The sequence below is a fragment of the Patella vulgata genome, chromosome 3 (assembly GCF_932274485.2).
Source record: "Patella vulgata chromosome 3, xgPatVulg1.2, whole genome shotgun sequence".
In the NCBI taxonomy this organism is placed as follows: domain Eukaryota; kingdom Metazoa; phylum Mollusca; class Gastropoda; family Patellidae; genus Patella; species Patella vulgata.
Genome location: NC_065881.2, coordinates 76,681,231 through 76,701,332, shown reverse-complemented (window position 1 = coordinate 76,701,332; position 20,102 = coordinate 76,681,231). Strand labels below are relative to the sequence as shown.

General features: G+C 36.9%; 1 protein-coding gene across 1 annotated transcript; it reads right to left on the bottom strand.

The window, feature by feature from the left end:
* Positions 1 to 216: 216 nt before the first annotated feature.
* On the bottom strand, positions 217 to 9,228 carry LOC126816414 (uncharacterized). The gene is made up of 8 exons (XM_050542954.2): positions 9,105 to 9,228; positions 6,752 to 6,862; positions 4,947 to 5,027; positions 3,846 to 4,035; positions 3,305 to 3,432; positions 2,757 to 2,897; positions 1,614 to 1,762; positions 217 to 879 (listed from the first exon to the last, which is right to left on the bottom strand). Exons 1-8 carry the CDS (start codon positions 9,181 to 9,183, stop codon positions 712 to 714), a joined length of 1,047 nt encoding a protein of 348 aa, XP_050398911.1. The 5' UTR covers positions 9,184 to 9,228; the 3' UTR covers positions 217 to 711.
* Positions 9,229 to 20,102: the final 10,874 nt, after the last annotated feature.

Sequence of the window (20,102 nt, the reverse complement as noted above, 5' to 3'; positions counted from 1 at the left end):
TAATGACCACCCTAAACACTTTAGCTGTGCCATTTGGAGACCAACAAGCTAGATCTCTTAAAAGATGTATACACGGGATTTGATCTAGACATGTGGTGAAAGGATTCGCCATGGCAAAAGGATATGCCATAATTTAACGAAAACAAATTTTATTTGCATCAAGTTTATTACAAAAGGACAGACATTAACACCAAATAATACAAAACATTACCCCTTTTTGTGTTTAACCCTTGTGGGTGCACGTTGTGAGAATCACATAGCAAGTATCATGGGGTTCATATGGACCCCAGTTATAATTCAAAGTTTTACGTCAAGTATATTTAAATTAAAAGGCAGCGGTTCGGTTTTTATTTGCATTCATATTTGATGTCTGGAAAACTGCTAAATTATTATCCAAAAACATTTTAGTGACATATGGAAAAGATTTAATAAATTTCAGAAAGCAATGTCCAGAAGTTATTACAAAACACTATACAACATGTGCATGGGGTCCACGGAGACCCCACGTGCACCGACAAGGGTTAATTATATTTTGAAAGACTATCTTGAAAAAGAGATATATTGGAATTTTGTTCAATTACAACGCTTTCCAAAACTAATACTTCATTCGTCGCTTCTTGAAGCGATCTTACAACTTTAACGAAAACAGAACAATGTTTCAATGTAGCTCTTTTAAGCATACAGCGTGCTCCCCCAAATTAATCTTTAACTTTATTTTCCATATGCTTTTGTAATTGATTCGATCCAGGTTTTTAAGTTTGGTACGTATGAGTAGACGCCTGGGTAGTTTGCTCTGGCACAACCGTTTCCAAAAGAAACTATTCCAGTTAAAACCCAGTTGTTGCCTTCAGCACACATGAGTGGTCCACCAGAATCACCCTAAAAAGTCAAATATAAAGATTAATGTATGTAAACGGTAGACAGTGGTATAACTACGCCCAGGAGTTACAAGATGTTACAGTTGTCATCCGACAATCATATGGCTTTTTACGGGCATGCAATTGTGACTATTTTCATCACAGGGGTTCTTTACATAGAACCCTGTTGATAGCATAAGAACCCATCGAATTATTCAATTCCAACTCCCACTTGTCAGATGATAGCTAATGTAGGACTTGGAAGGATATATGTGCAAAACCCCAGACCTCTACAAATACAGCATAACAGTAAAAGTAACTGTTTATATGTGGTTGAGGGTTTACTGGAAGAGCCGGTCTTCTCATTAGCCTGTATGAAGCAGTGAACAGGACGTTAAACCCCCATGTCATTTCATTTCATCCCCTTGAAGTGTATTCAGACATAACAACTGCATGACCTAGCGGGGGGAGGGGGGTTGGATGGCTGAATAATTAGCGTGCGCGCGCTGTATCATAAAGTCTGTCATTGAGTCGACTGGCGTAGTTTCGAATCCCCGGTTGTACGTGACAAGGAGTAGGGTCGCCTGTCCAACCTCGTGGGTTTTCTCCGGGTCCCCCGGTTTCCTCCCACTGCTAAAGACTCCTACGCGCAAGCGAATTATTGCAATCAAATTAAACCATATGTTAGTCCCGAAATGACCTAGTTTGTGTCGAGTGGACGTTAAACCCCATTTCTCTCTCTCTGTCTCGCATTACCTGGCATGCATCTATTCCACCATTTAGATATCCAGCACATATCTTAACATCAGTGATAGTATTATAACCATACGATTGTTTACAGGTATCCATACTTAGTATTGGCATAGTTGCTTTTTGTAGATTTACAGGTGCATATCCAGAATATTCTAAAAGGAAAACATTGTTCAAGGTTTAAAGAGGATATTTGTATTTATGTCATACAGATATTAAGCTATCCATGAACTTAAGCTGGCGACCACAGTCAAGACCACTGGTTATTACAGGTCCGGTACTCTACACTGCAGTGGACGTTTACGGCTGCCCCCCCCCCCCCCCAATCTGATTAAAATACAGATCTATATTTCGTTTCGTCTTTTTTTATACTTTCGATGGCATCTTGTTGTAGTGGAATGTCGCATCAGCGCTCATACGAGCGGCTTTTGACCCTATGACGTCATACACTTGATTAACCAATCAGCGTTGATGTTTCTAGTGTGTTACCCACATTTCCGCCAAAAACTCGCCGTAACAGACCGTTTCATTGGCTGATCCCTCACATCATCCAGAACGCAGGTTATATAACAACTCTTCCACATACTAGTGTAGTAAGGTCAAATAAAACGAAATATTGAACAATGAAAAACGAAACGAAATAGGATCTGTGTTTTAATCAGATTGGTCCCCCCGAATACATTCGCATGATTTGATATGCACATTTCTTGTTCATTACTTGCCATGTTTATGTAGACTGAGTGTCAATTTCGGAGGGTTGTCTATTAGATTTTGTCTGCGTGTAGTGCGGTCCTTGTGTCCTTATTATTAATATATGCTTTTTGACCCATTTTCGTCTATTTCATGTTTTAGAAGAGTGAATCAAATTATGCTGAATTGTAAATAAACTTTCTATAAACTAATCTGATCTTTCGGTTTTAGCCTGGAATTTCCCTGAATTATTCCTAATGAACATAATACATGTGTCGCGTTTAATAACATCCAACAGCAACATGTTGCTAACAACCGTTCAAACATGATCCACTGCTGTGTTCTATATCCCAAAGCCGAGTTGCCTTATCAGGGCAAACGCAGTACCTTTAGTAAGATGTATTCAACGTTTGCAGCAGGAAAACTTGTGGATTATTGCATATAGCCAACTTAATTTACCTTTGGTAAGTCCCCATCCAGCCACAGTACATTTCGTTCCAGTTTTTATGTTTAATTGGGCTGAAGGCAGACATATTGGTTTTATACATTGGTTATTGGTTGGTAGAGGGTATTGAAGAGTTAAAACAGCAACATCGTAGTCTGTAAAATGTAAAGACAATTTTGTAATTTTTGTAATTAAATATGTTGAATATGGAAAAGTTTAGAAGTTCGCTGAAATATAATAACATACCCAACCTGAATCTATTCCGCCAAAGATGCGGTAAATGCATGGACATATTAAAGGGTCTAATACAATTGTAATCTATCTGCAACCTTTTGGCAATGTACCCGTGTAAGCCGCCCAAGCCTCAAGTGTGCTTTATTCACTTAACTTGCTCAGGTTGCATAATAGTTCTGTATGCCATTCACACTAGTTCCCCCCCCCACTGCTTAAAGACCCCTACGCGCAAGTGACCCCCCCCCCTCTCTCTCTCTCTCACACACACTATATCGCAAGCCTAACGACAAGGGATATGGTCATTATCTGATATAATATTCATACTTACTAAATGATGATGGATTGTAGTTTGGGTGAACAGTGACTGTTCGAACGGTGTAATATGTTAAACTGTTTTTATTTGAAGAACCAGCACCAACTCGGACACTTGACGCTTGTTTGACGTAATTTCCACTCCTATAATGTTAATATAAATATATTGCAACATGGAAACAGTCGCGGGACTAAGGTAATCATCGGTAGGACATTGACCTCTCCATCAGACCAGACTGTACCGTGTTCGAATTACGGCGTGGACCGAGAAGAACCCTAGCAGGTTGTCAAGCCCTGTTGTAATGGGGACTGACAAGTAAAAGTGCCTGATCGTTCCGATCGACGTGCACATAACAAAACTCGTGGCAGTTAGAATTCGTAGAAGACTAGTCGGGGAAGGCGCCGTCCTGGTAGAACTCCTCTGATGATGAAAGCCTCTAAGGGTCTAAAGGATGCAAAACAAAAATGACCATCTATCTATCTGAATTGCAAACTGTATCTAGTTTTGAAAATCAAATATTGTTTAAAACTATTTTAGCACAGATGATCTAAGTTACCTCATACAATGAGCAGCTGTTACAATATGCATGCTATCTACAATAGTTCCACCACACTGTGCTCCACCAGCATTTACCAGAACAGTCCAGGGAAATTCGCATTGCTTGGTGTTGACGCCTCCGACTACTCTCCCTCTTTGGTTGTTCAAATAAGTGGTGGCTGATCCAGTGACTGAGCTTATTCCACATTCTAGAAAATAAAATAAAAATAGTGTATTTCTGGATTAGCTTAAACATTCCTGATATCCCAGATTAATGACAACAACAGATGGAGAGAGAGAAATAGAGTTTAAAGTCCTCTTGACACAAACTAACATATATAATATGGTTCAATTAGGGGCTTTTAGTAGTCGAAGGAAACCGGAGGACTTAGAGAAAACCCAGTAGGGTGGACAGCCAACCCTACTCCGTGTCACGTACAATCAGGGAATCACTGACCTTGTGATCTAACGCATACACGTTAACCATTAGACTACCCAACCCCCTAATGACCACGAAGCTGCTCACACAATTAGCGGGGAGTAGTATAAACTTGGGGATTGAATGTCCATTCAACACTAACATTGCCGTTTCGCACGCCCCCCCACCCCAATGACCACTAAGCTGCTCATATTTTTAGCGGGTAGAAATATAAACATGGGGATTGAATGCCCACTCAACAATGACAATGCCGTTTCGCATCTCACGTATGACATATTTTCATTTCAATAAATCCATTGCAGCTAGGAGTCTTGAATGCAGGACGTTTCGGCCAGTGAACATTTCGGATTAAAACTTTTCGGCCACTGTATTTTTTAGAAAGAGGACGTTTCGGCCAGATTTATTTGTTTGTTTTCTTCTACAGATTTTTTCTTTGGTGTTTATTTGTTTGTTTTTACTGCGACATTGCATAGTTTTTATCGTCCATGCCCCAAACATCGGACGAGGTGTTCCCTTTAAAAATTCACTTTACTCAGTTTCTGCTCCATTTTCACAATATGTTAATCACGTCTCATATTGGAAACTAAATAAACAGATTTATAACGACAAAATACGTATATGATATTGGAACTGGAATTATTGGATTATAAACAGACACAGATTTAAAAATGAAATACATACGTGAGGTTGACACTGGGATTGTTGGTTTATAAATAGGTGCCTTGGTTGCTTGAGTTTGAGGATTGTTATACAGAAACACACCTAAATAATAGACAAATGTACATGTTATTCCTTGAATCAAACTAATATACAATCATATTTCAATACAAATGTAGTTGAAATGGGGTATCTGAAATGGGTCTTAACATATTTAAATTACCCTCAGTGCCGGATTATGTTGTATAGGCCCCTTGTTGTATATAAAGGGCCCATATTGAACGCAGCCGACACAAGCAATATAAATGGTATAGTAACAAAACAAACGTTGAATCATCGAATTGATGGCTCACATACATTTAGCTCTGGGATTTAAGACTTAATATTTCCTTTGAATATCACCACTGTATTGCCTTTAAGAAAGCAGTTCTAAGAAGTACATAGACTTGTCTCCAGGGTCAAGTTTAAGACTAATAGAGGCCCTACGCAATTAACAGATTTTGGCGCCCCCATATAGGCCTATATGTTATTCCAAATATTAACAATAATAAACCATTAAGTAAATCTGTATTATACACGTCACCATTAATTGAGATAAAGCAGGTAAAAGTATGAAGGAGAAAAACAATGAAAAGTTCATAAAAGTTCTAATTAATTTTTAAATTACATATTTTAAACTTTTCATCTAACAAGGCAGTTGGTACCCCCCCCCCCCACCCATGATGCCCTAAGCACGTGCTTATTTTGCTTAAGTGTTAATCCAGTCCTGCTTGTCTCAATAATGTGGATGTCAACAATTTGCCTCTAGCCAATAAGTCATCATAAAGTTTACACGGTCTGACATAAAGGTCAACTGTGAAATGTAAACACCACACAGAACATCAATGGATTATACACAATTGGACACTTAACACTGTCTAGAAGTAACAGGTCCAGTAGAATTGATATTTTGTCGCTATTGTTAAATAAGTTAATCTCCAACTGGTCTAGGTGTGAGAGAGAGAGAGAGAGAGAGAGAGAGAGAGAGAGAGAGAAATGGGGTTTAACGTCCACTCGACACAAACTAGGTCATTTCGGGACTAACATATGGTTTAACTTTATTTCAATAATTCGCTTGCGCATAGGGGTTTTTAGCTGTGGGAGGAAACCGGAGGACCCGGAGAAAACCCACGAGGTAACTGGTCCAGGTAATGGGATGTAACTAAACATAGCGTTATGTAATGACAGGGCGCTAATTCGGTGGAATTTATTCTAAAACACAATAATGTAGTAATTTGTATGACGAACAACATCAAATACGAAATGTTGTAATTTTGCCAGTTACCGTCTGAAATGTCTTACTGTAATATTATCATTAACTGCATTGAATTACGTACTGTAATATTATCAGTTACTATCTACAATGTCTAACTGAAATATTATCTGTAACTACATGGAATGACTTACTTTAATATTATCAGTTACTACATGCAATGCCTTACTGTAACTTTATCCGTAACAACATGGAATTACGTAATGTAATATTATCAGTTACTATCTACAATGTCTAACTGAAATATTATCTGTAACTACATGGAATGACTTACTTTAATATTATCAGTTACTATTTACAATAACTTACTTTAATATTATCAGGTACTATCTAGAATGACTTACTGTAATATTATCAGTTACTATCTGGAATAACTTACTGTCTGGAATGACTTACTGTAATAATATGGAGTGACTTACTGCTTTAGAATGATTTTCCGTAATACTATCAGTTACTTTTTATAGCAATTTTCTATAATATTATCAGTTATCATTAGTAACTATATGGAATGACTTACCATAAGATGAACAGTAACATTGTTGATATAAGCGATATCCAGCTTGTTGTAATAATGAACTAGGCTGTTGTGCCAGCTGTGCGTAATATTTACACCTGTTATAATCACACCCTGTAAAACAAAAGTAGAACAAAATCAGTTTTCTCGGCAATGGTAAAGATAAAATTAACGAAAAATGACTTTAAACAATCATTCTTTACTAATGGCCATAACCAAAATGCTTAGGACTCTCAAAACCCTGAAATTGTTCCAATGGAACTTAGTAACTAAACTGGAATAACACAAGTCACATCTGAAATTGGTAGCAATAAATGATGTTTTTCAACCAGGTAAATATTAGCTGCTGAGGGTAACATTTTCGTCCACAGTGTTTGTGAAGTATAACTGTTAAAATGCATTTCGAAAGGAGTAGTTTTAGCCATTTTCAGTGAATCAACTCAGGCTCCAAATAAAACAGGTGCCTAATAAATAAAGCAGTAGTAAAATCTATATGTAGTGTAGATGGTCATAAAATCAGAACGGATTAAATTTCCTCCTTTAAATTGAGGGGGGTTGGATGGCCGAATGGTTAGCACGTGCGCGCTGTATCATAAGACCTGTCATTGAGTCAACTGGCGTGGTTTCGAATCCCCGGTTGTACGTGACAAGGAGTAGGTCGCCTGTCCAACCTCGTGGGTTTTCTCCGGTTTCCTCCCACTGCTAAAGACCCCTACGCGCGAACGAATTATTGAAATAAAATATTAAACCATATGTTAGTCCCGAAATGACCTAGTTTGTGTCGAGTGGACGTTAAACACCATTTCTCTCTCCTTTAAATTGAAATAAAAATAACCCTTCATCTATGTTTTTGTTGCTGTACACTAATATATTCTAATGTATTTGTTAGTTGATAAATCAAAACGATATGTGGGAATTATCTGGCTGAGAATCGAACTGAATACAAAAGTAACCGATGTATGTGAAACCTTTATCATTGTGACAGGAAAGACTACTTGCAGATATTATTATGACGCATTACCACGATATCCAGCACCATCCCTGAGAATTTGGAAAATAATTGAAACATTAATAAAAGATTCAAGTCATCGAACTAACATAAATACTGTACTTAATACATGTGGGAACTTAGGGTTAATCGAGACAAATTCCTAAATAGGAATAAAGTAGTGTGAAGCTTTCCATTTCAAACTTACTTCCCTGTTCTCAGTACTTTATATAGCTACAAAATCATATAAGCAGTGATTTACCAAAACATATCGAACCAAAAGGACCATTCTATATACAATATTAGTACAACCATAAAGCATATATCTCCATCATGTACGTAAGAATAGATCTCGCTTTTCACAATTAGATGGTTGATATCTTAATTTATATTCAAGCAAACTAGTAAAGAAAATAAACAAATAATTTCACCCCGCAGAGCGATTAGTCTCAGAAAGGGCTTCATCATGTGACATTTATCCAGTTGTAAATCTTAATGCGGGAAATAACCTCTCCCCCACCAGATATACCGTCTTCATTAGCCCACTCGATACAGAACGAAAATAGGACGTTAAACCCTATAATTTCGGTTCATTTCCATTAGCCAGCATGCTGGCCGGTAATAAAACCAGATATGCCCGAGATTTAACTAGGATTGCCCACCGATAAAAAGTCCTGGGAAATATCACAAACTAATATATCAGAATAATCTGGAGGCGACGGCCATACTGTATTTGTGAATGCCGATTGCTGGTGAATAACCATGTCTCAGTAGTTAATAATTTAACAGTTAAAGTGCAAAAACTCTGCCCTGAAATATAAACACTTTTAGTTCACGATTGAGGTATATTACTACCTATGAACGTGTGATTAATATCTATAAAATAAATAAAATCATCTCAGATTGGAACACGTATTGTCTCGTGCGTAAGCAACGTATTCAGTTGTAACAATCGATGTTTACTTAAATTTGCCTGTCGTGTGGGCATTTATCAGTATCAGTACTCAAATACGAGTATATCATTACGCTTTAGTAAGCTAGTAAATGGTGTTCTGTTAGATATGTATAGAAAAAGTAGCTAACGGAAAATAAAAGTTAATTGTGTTTCCCACCATCTTCTAAACACTATTGCCTAATCGTCAATAAACATTTGATTTAGACCAACGGTTTAGTCCAAACCAACTGGATATATTAACGACATCTTTAATTTAAAATTATTAATATCGCTGCCTGTACAGAAATCAATAATTAAAACATTTTTGCAAAAGACCCAGGTTTAAAGGTCTATGCTAGGTACCCAGTATCTATTGGCTTTGAGCAATGAAAACAATTTGGGAATGTGAGAATCGAATCTCTTTTAAAACTAACCTCGATATAACGAACTATCTCCAGCACCATTGACAACTCCCAACAGGGTTACTAATAAAATTCCTATATCCATCAACATGTTGATAACTTTTAAGTTTTTGGTTCTAAGACAGGTAGTGACGGTTCCAAAACTATTTGACAACTACGATTGTATATGGATCTATCATAGTATTTGTAGGCTTGAATTTCTTGAAGTGCGGTTTTAAATTGACAAATTGAAAACATCCGTAAAAACAAAACTTGAATCCACTTGAAATGGATTAAAAATTGAATACAAATTTCATGACGATGAAAAGAGGTTTGTTAAAATTCAGAGAAGATTTAGATCGGGATTGTCATCAGACTAATTTACAGCCTCAAGTAAATAATGCAACAAAGGCGGTTTTGTCTGAACTGTGGTTGGGTAAATACAAGATACCCCCACTAGCCTTGATGATATCAGAGAATATTTAATTTATTCTAGCATAGACAAAAGTCTGATGACATCTTTCTGCTTTCATTTGGACACTAAAGTGCTTGACGTTTTCCTGGTATTTACCTACAAAATATATTCATCCATAAGAAATGATATAATCAGAAGGGGTTTTTGTAGACGGAAACGGACCTAAAGCAAGGCAGTGCAAGGGTGAATCACCCAAAGCAACCACTCCCATTTCGTAAGAAAAGCAAATTATCTCTTAAAACGATCCAAAGTGTTAAGATGAAAGGCGGTAATTTCGATCTAAGCCTTTCAAGTGGTGAAAACATCATGTAACCATTTTCGTTAATTGATGCAACTAAATTAAAACACCACTTTACACGTACAGATGTTTTAAATACAAACATTGTGTGTTATTGTAACAGAAATTGAAATAAGTTTTCAATACGAATTATTGGTATATAATACTGGCGAACAATAAGGTACACATCAGCTAAACATCGTATTACTAGTTAACACCCAGGTTTCATAGGCGGTGGAGATTTCTCAGGGGTAAAGAAATTGCAGCTTTGTTTGCATTTCAAACCGTCTGTGCATGTATATTTATATATTTCTAAGCGGTTGGACTTGGGGGTCAGTGTGTGAGGTGCACATATATGCAGTTGCTATTGTTTGACACGAAGACAGTCCTAAAAAAAATCTGGTTAGATGTATTCGGTTTATCAAAGGATCTTTTTTCACATTTATATTTTCTAATATATATGTTTTGTATATGTTTATAATTCGGGTGTAAATGGTTCGCTTAAACCTACAAACTAATGAAACTATTTCTGCAAAATGTTACCAAGGCGATATGCTCCATGTACTATATGCACACTGAAATTGGCATTCGTCATTCCGCTGTATGGCGCCTCTGATCTCACAATGTGAAAATCTCAATGTCACGTCTTCCATAAAATATTGTACGCCGAATCTGTCAACTGAAATATACTATGAAGTTAATCTGTATATACATTAATTTCAAATTTTGGGTAGTCCAGTTGTCTAACGCCGCACCTTAGTCCATCATGTCTGTTATCGTTTCAAATGTTGTGGTATTGATCCCACGGAAATGATGAAAATGAGTAGTAGGATCGTCTGTTCCAATGACATTTCTGTAGGTTCTTGATTTCATCCCTCTGATGAAAAACTCTGCACCCAAGCAAATTATTGAAAAAAAAAGATACACTCAAAAGTTTCAAATTTTATTTTTTAACAATTTCGCACCTGGGTGTGATGTAGGTAAAATAGTGCTTATATCATTGTACTACCTGCTTCAGATCCTGGTTGCAATATAAGTCATATAATGTAAACAAACAATTAATTGTTTGAAGGAGCCTGTGTAGGTTATTTTGTCCTTGAACTAGTCGAGTCACGTTTGGTAGCTACTGGTCATAGTATGAGTAATCGGCTTACGCGGAAATGTCCAATTTATATACATTAACATTGTCAACACGACAATTTGAAGTCTGGAATGTGTCTAACTTTTCTTGAGATTAAATTAACATATTCGACACAAACTATATAAAATGCCCATTTACTTTTCAAATAATACAAACCTAAAGAAATCTGTGCTTTCGTATTTTAAAATAAACAGTTGATTCTATAATACATGGATAACTTCGTCATCTAAGGAGCCACCGTGGTGCAGTGAATTAGACGTTAGCTTGATAACCTGGAGATCACGTGATCGAGTTTCCGGCGTGGTCCCCACGTGTCAGTGGTGGAGGACCTGGTAAAGGACAACGTCTAGTCGTTCGATAGTTCGAAAAATCGAAGTCTCGTGTAAATATTGGCGTGCTCGTAAAAAAAACCCTTACAGTTGGAATTCGATATAAGAGTAGGTCGTAGTGCCGCTGTTTGGACAAAATTTCGCTCATACATAGCACACTGTATGCCCATTTTCATTAGCCCAATCGGCGTAGAACATTTCAAGAAAAGCTTGGTGGACTCCGAAGAATTGCCTTCAATGAGGCAGAGTGAGGCATGTTACATAACTCACACATGTAGTCTGTGTAATACTATTCACACGTGTTATTGTTGATAGCAGAATAATAGATATTCCTAACTAAGAACACCGAATAAATAGCTGTTTGGTCTCCTATACCTAATAAGCTCGACACTTTACCCAACTCCTACAAGGAGTTGACTACACGGCAGCGAGCCTAATATATTGAAAGTGCTGATTTTATCAGAGAGGCTGAAATCTAGGCACTAGGTAGATTGAACCTCACAATTTGAAGTGAGCGTCCTAACTTATATAAAATTAACGAAAATTCTCATGGGAACTCTCGTTCCCAGTGTATGTTTCCTGGTACTACCCCAACCTTGGCCCAAATCCCACCACACTGCAGCCTTAATTCCCTCTGCTGCGTGATCTCGCTTTTCACGCGTTCTTAAGTCTACATCAGATTTTTCTGAACACTTTATGTTTCGTACACCCCATATAAGAACAATCCTACTGTTAATTAGCTTTCATATAATACTCCATACTTGAAATCGTCCAGACACGTCTTTATCATGTTGCGGTGACTACTGCCAGTTTCGTGTGAATCTAAAACAATAATCTATAACATAAATGTAACGATTTTATAAAAACAAGACACGCATCAAATGCTTTTATAAATCTACACTGCAGTAACATCGACTATAATAAGTCATCGTGGCATATGTGGTGCACGACTCAGTGTATTCTTACTCTGTCTTGAACACCTGCTTCAATTTCTAATTCGGGACATTTTACATAGCTGGTAAATTTCTGTTCTACTTGACAAGGTTACCAACGTTTGTGAAATGTTAAAGTGTGGCAAGAAATTTTGGTACAAATACATTTTAATATTGTAGAAACGTTTATTTTTAATAAAATGTTTAATTATTGTAAGAAAAATATGATCTAGTCTCAAATGTGTAAGCCCCAGTAAGAAAAGTGTAATCTAATCTTTAATTTATAAGACTCGGTAAAAGAAAATATAATCTAAACCCTGATTATTTATAAGATTTAGTAAGAAGAGTATAAACTAATCTCTAATTTATAAGACTCGGAAAAACAAAATAATCTAAACCCTAATCATCTACAAGACTCAATTAGAAAATATAATTTAATCTCTAATTCATAAAACTCGGTAAAGGAATAAACAAAACCCCCTAAATCCTACTTATTTACAAGACTCGGTAAGAAAATATAATTTAATCTCTAATTCATAAGACTCGGTAAAGGAATAAAATAATCTAAACCCTAATTATCTTCAAGACTCAGTAAGAAAATATAATTTAATCTCTAATTCATAAGACTCGGCAAAGGAATAAAATAATCTAAACCCTAATTATCTACAAGACTCAATAAGAAAATATAATTTAATCTCTAATTCATAACATAATAACATAATCTAAATCCAACTTATTTACAAGACTCAGTAAGAAAATATAATCTAATCTCTAATTTATAAAACTCGGTAAAGGAAAAAATGATGTAAACCCTAATTATTTATAAGATTCAGTAAGAAAAATATAATCTAATTCTAATTAATCACTCTTTATTTATAAGACTCGGTAAGAAAATTTAATCTCAACTCTGATTTGTAAGACTCGGTAAGAAAATATAATATAAACACTAATGGTTAAAAATATAATCTAATCTCTAATTTAGAGCCCAAGACTCGCTAAACTCTGATTTGTAAGACTAATATTAAATAAAATCACAGTAAATATAATCGAACCTCTAATTTGATTTTAAATCAAATCGTAGTAAGAAAAGCTAATCTACACTACTGGATCAACATCTAGCATGATCGATCTTGCCTGAAGCAATTCATTTCAACGGAATATTCAAAGGTAGTACCTATTAAAATGGGTATTATTTTGGGGGATTAAGGAAGAACTATTGGCTATTGTCTGAAATTTTAATCACAGAGTGTTACCTTTTTGTCATATTTATTTCAAAATAATGGATCACTAAAAGCCATACAATATTAGAATTGCTTTTTTTCAAATTTTAGACGGCACGACTTCGTTAGCACAATCGGCACAGAAATGTTAGACGTTAACCTCATTTCATTTCATTTATTTTAGACCGATGTAGAACGCATTCAATGTTTATTTGGTTTGCAAGCATCCACAATATTAAGTAAATAAAGAAAACAACCAAAGCAAGAAAGAAAATTATAAAAAGTATATATTTTATATTCCTAATTCCATTTAAAAGACAAGAGGTTTTATATTAAAAGGAGTGTGAAATTTTAAATGTCCCTTTTATTATGTTGGAGATCTGAAACGTAACAGAAAAGAAGCCACGGTCTTGCGATAAAATAAACAATAAAATTCAGTGAAGATCTGTTAATTCCACTGTTCGCCCTTGGAAAATGTGCGAAAATGACTTAAACCATGTTGTTATTGTTAAATAAATCAACTAATTTATATTCAGAGGTGTTAATAAGTTAAGATTAGGTGATGCTTTTCATTGTTTGCACCAGGGAGTACAACGATTCGCCAAATCTATTTAAATAAAGTAACTAATTCAAATTCAAATAGGCTAAAAAGTTAACGAAAGTTTGTTTTACTTACTCAAATTGTATCCAAAGGCGAATCGATGGAAGGAACAAAGGAGTATAACACAGAGGATTTTCCCAATGACTGGGTCAGAAGCAAAAACGCGAACTTTCTGCATTTTTCAGAAATGTAAAAGCTCCCGAGTTATCCTATGCAGTTGGTTATAAGAACGCGATCATTTAAAACCAGTTTCATTTATATCGTTTTGCAGTGACACACAGGTCAATTATGTTGACTATCCTGTTACGATGGTGCAAAAGACACAGAATTGCGTTACGGCGAAGTACAATTTTGTGCGATATTCCGTCACTTTTACAATGTAAGGAGAGGTCAATTCGATCATTTTGGCAATTGTCACAATAAAGCCCACCATGTACTTTAATAAGCTCTCGGATCATCTACTGAATAGGTAATCAAGCCCAACTGTTTTTGTGTTCTGTTCAGTAAATATGGGCTGAATAGACAACTAATCCACACCACTCTCGGTTACAATTTGCAGACAGTCTCTACGACAGCTCCTCATAGGTAACTGACAATAAAAAAATTACTTGATGTTTTGTGATATGTTGTTATTCAGTATTTCATTTTATTTATACCGTAAGCTGGCGGGACAATAAGAGTTGTCAATGCCACAGATAATATCATTCTTCTAATTGTTAAAAGGTTACAGGCAATTTTATTTTCACATGTTCGCACGCTCCCAACGAACAAGAGGATTGACGAGAAGCCATTTCATTTATACCGAATTTATTTGATGTACATATTTTGCGTAAATCTTTAATTGTTTAAATGAAGTAAGATATTGAAAATATGATGTCTCTGATCATTCTGCAGATAGAGGGAGAGTAACTTCCACTCGACACAAACTAGGTCATTTCGGGACTAACAAGGTTCAATTCTATTTCAATAATTTGATTGCGCGTAGGGGTCTTTACCACGGGGGGGGGGGGACCCTGTCACGTACAAGCGGACAATTGAAACCATGCTACTTATGTGTCTCATCCTTTATAAAAACTATTCAAGTAGATACAGTTATTGATATCATGTTGTCAGTCATTAAAGAGCCTAAACCTAAAACAAATACGTTTCATGTTCTTTCTCGGAATACTCCATTTAGCGAGGAGAATAGTTTGTGTTGAAATATATTTTGAAATCAACAAAATAACTTAAAGGAGCTAAATCGCTAATATTTTGGACCTAGAATATTTGGCACAAATGGGTCGAAACACATATAATAATGTAATATGAATTTATATAAACTGTTTTACATTCAATCGTGTCCGTTTTACTGTGAATTGTCATCAGTTATGTTCGGCGAAATACGCCAGAAGTCTCAACCGCAAGTCAGTTTCTAGCGTCTGGTTATTCCAGTCAAGACCGATATTATTTATTGCGCATGCTCTCCAAATAAGAACATGATATCACCGTTTGACATGACTTGTGGAATATTTCTAGCCCCATTCTTTCAGCACCTTGTTACAAATGGCGCTGAAACGCATTATGGTACACGATTCGTGTACCAATGGTAAAATGTTTATTTTGTCCTAAATATTGGATATCAGAAGCCCATCTTTTCAAGGTAAGATCGCAACACCAATGCTGATTTAAATTGCAAAAAAATTCGTGTTTTCAATGACGAAGATTTTGGATGATACTGAGTTACGGACTTTAAACTAAAGATCCCTGACCTACAAAACCCACAAAAATAATTTACAAAATACCTTATTCAACAAAAGCTGTTTTGTTCCATTTTGTATTTCTCAATTAGTTCTGAAATTGAAAAGAAGGAAAATAAAACGTTCGGTTGCGAATGTCGATCTCGAAAAAAACCACGTAATTTTCTTTGCTAATGAGGTAATTAAAAGAAAAGGACATATGGTGTTTATGTACAAAACTGTCGATTTAATAGATTAATAGATAGTGGCGAGGTATAAATTGAAGTGAATTTTTAAAAACAGACATTATCAATCATGAGGTTATACGTAGCCTTCGGACTTCTTGCCGTTTGTACGGCAGAGATTTTCCTACAGGAGACAACCGACAGGAATGATGCCATCGCTTTAAACTCAGTCGGTCAACCATCTGGTTCAGATACGATACAGTTTAGTAGCAATAGTGATGCCAAGGCTAATGACAGCCCCAGCTCTATTCTATTAAGCAGTGATGCCGGCTCTGGTGGGTCTATACCGTTGTCTTCTGAGAACTCAAAACTCAACAATGACATCACTGTAACGACTTCGTCGGGCGATTCTATACCAGATATTGATCAAGATTTTTCTCGAGAATCTATACCGTTGTCTTCTGAGAACTCAAAACTCAACAATGACATCACTGTAACGACTTCGTCGGGGGGTTCTATGCCAGATATTAGTCTACATTTTTCTGGTGGAAATAATGACAACGAAAATGCTGATAACAGCAGAAATGGTAGATTCGGACTCAACCCTTCTCGCCGAAATAACACCAGCAACCAAAATACCGAAGACAACAGAAACGATAGATCCAGTATCAACGGAAATGCTGATAAGATCGGAAATGGTAGATTCGGAGTCAACCGTTCTCGTCGAAATAACACCAGCAACCAAAATACCGAAAACAACAGAAACGATAGATCCAGTATCAACGGAAATTCTGATAAGAGTGGAAATAGTAGATTCGGACTCAACTCTGCTCGCCGAAATAACACCAGCAACCAAAATACCGAAGACAACAGAAACGATAGATCCAGTATCAACGGAAATAGTAGATTTGGACTCAACCCTGCTCGCCGAAATAACACCAGCAACCAAAATACCGAAGACAACAGAAACGATAGATTCAGTATCAACTTAGCGGACAGAAATAACGTCAATCTCAATGGTCGTAATAGTGATCTAAAGGGAAATACTGACAACGAAAATATTAGATTCGGTGTCAACAGAAATGATAACGACAATGGATTCGGGGTCAACTTTTCTGGTCGAAATAACGGTAACATCAGAGATAGTACATCCGGGGTCGGTGTTTTAGGTCGAAATAACGGCAACATTAAAACTGATAAATTCAGTTTTAATTTGAATGGTCCCAACGTTGATTTAAATAGAAATACTAATGTTGATTCTGAAGGAAGATTCAGTCAGAACTTAAAGAACCGATTTTCAAACAGTGTTAGTTCCTTCAGTTTCAACAACCAAAATAATGTACCAACTGCCCTAAACAATCGAGTAACACTTAATAGTGATACAACCAACAACAAACCTTTTCGTATGCCCAGTTTCAGCAGAAATAATGCACTAAGTGCTCAAGGAAGTGCTGCAAGCAAGACCACACCATTTGGCACGAATGGCCCTTTGAAGATTACGCTTGGTGGACTTTGGAATACAGTAAGCGACAAAACTGCAGCACTGAAAAACACCATCGCGTCAACCGTGAGCCGATTTGCCGGGTGGAATAGAGGCAGCAACAAAACTGCAGCACAGATAAATGATGCCCAAAACAACCGAGTAACAATCAACAGTGGTGCAAGCAAGACCATACCATTTGGTTTCAACTGGAAAACTAATAAAGCTGGTAGTGATAGCACACATAGCCCTTTGAAGTTTACACTTAGTGGACTTTCGAATACAGTAAGCGACAAAACTGCACCACTGAAAAGTACCATCGCGTCAACCGTGAGCCGATTTGCCGGGTGGAATAGAGGAAGCAGCAAAACTGCACCGCAGATAAATGATGCCCAAAACAACCGAGTAACAATCAACAGTGGTGCAAGCAAGACCATACCATTTGGTTTCAACTGGAAAACTAATAAAGCTGGTAGTGATAGCACACATAGCCCTTTGAAGTTTACACTTAGTGGACTTTCGAATACAGTAAGCGACAAAACTGCACCACTGAAAAGTACCATCGCGTCAACCGTGAGCCGATTTGCCGGGTGGAATAGAGGAAGCAGCAAAACTGCACCGCAGATAAACGATGTCCAAGACAACCGAGAAACAATAAACGACCAAAATAATGTACCATCTGAGCTAAACAACCGAGTAACACCTAATAGTGATACAACCAACAACACACCTTTTCGTATGCCAAGTTTCAGTTTCAGCAGAAATAATGCACTAAGTGCTCAAGGAAGTGGTACACCATTTGGTTTCAACTGGAAAGCTAATAACGTTGGTAGTGAAGGCACAAATAACCCTTTGAAGTTTACGCTTGATGGACTTTCGAATACAGTAAGCGACAAAACTGCACCACTGAAAAGCACCATCGCGTCAATCGTGAGCCAATTTGCCGGGTGGAATAGAGGCAGCAACAAAACTGCACCACAGATAAACGATGTCCAAGACAACCGAGTAACAATCAACAGTGGTGCAAGCAAGAACACACCATTTGGTTTCAACTGGAAAGCTAATAACGTTCGAGGTGATGGCACAAATAACCCCTTGAAATTTACGCTTGGTGGACTTTGGAATAAAGTAAGCGACAAAACTGCACCACTAAAAAGCACCATCGCGTCAACCGTGAGTCGATTTGCTGGGTGGAATAGAGGAAGCAACAAAACCACACCACAGATAAACGATGTCCAAAACAACAGAGTAACATTCAACAGTGGTGCAAGCAAGACCATACCATTTGGTTTCAACTGGAAAGCAAATAACGCTGTTGGCAATAGCACTAATGTCGGTCTGAAGTTTACGATGGGGGAGCTTTGGAAGAAAATAAGCAATAAAACTGCACCAATGAAAAACGCTATTGTATCAACCGTGAGCCGATTTACCGGGTGGGATAAAAATAATAACACAAACGTGCGAAAACCAAGCCTTATGCCATGGAGCCCCAACAGAATTAATATAGCCAACAATATGCAGTCCATATTTGGTTCCTCCATTAGAAAGAATGGAATTAAACCTATTAGAGAAAACGTTAACGAAGCAATTGAAACCGCTGCTAAAACAACATTGGGCGTTAAACCTGTTGGACAAAACGTGAACGAACCAATTGTGGGTGTAAATGGTAAGAGCAACAGTGATGATGAAAATGAAATTCTTGCTCTTACTGCCGAGCTTGAAAACGTCGACCACAAAAATCACGACAGAAAACAGAGTCTTAAGGAACGAATTCAGACCATTAAAAATCGAATTAACATTCACGATGAAAATCAAATCTCTGCTCTAACCAATGAATTACACAATACCGACCCAATCAACCAAGCGCACAGAAGTAAACTGATGGATCAAATTCAATCTCTAAAATTACAAATTAATTCTAGAGGAGGCAAACAGGAGAATACAAATGCAGCTTTCACTGTTACTGACGAATTAGACACAGTCAACTCAAATAACCATGACAGTATTATGGAACGATTACGGGATGGTACTGACAACGTGATATCGGATATTAAAGACGGTTGGACAAAGTTAAACTTTGGGAAATGGACAAACAATGAGAAAAAACCCATTGAAATCGTCGACGAAGTTGAAACCGTTGCTAAAACATTTGACGGAAACCCTATTAACGATAACATTGCCACACAGACTGGTGATGTACAACCTATTAAAGAAATCTCCTTTGGGACAGACAATGAGAATAAACTTATTCAAACCGTTGCTAAAACAATGTTTGATGCTAAACCTATTAGGCAAAACGTGAAAGAAGTGAGTGTAAATGGTAAGAGCAACAGTGATGAAAATGAAATTCTTGCTCTTACTGCCGAGCTTGAAAACGGCGACCCCAAGAATCACGACAGAACACAGAGTCTTAAGGAACGAATTCAGACCATGAAAAATCGAATTAACATTCACGATGAAAATCAAATCTCTGCTCTAAGCAATGAATTGGACACTACCGACCCAGACAACCAAGAGCACAGAAGTAAACTGATGGATAAAATTCAAGCTCTAAAATTACAAATTAATTCTAGAGGAGGCAAACAGGAGAATGCAAATGCAGCTTCCACTGTTACTGACGAATTAGACACAGTCAACTCAAATAACCAAGCCAATATTATGGAACGATTACGGGAT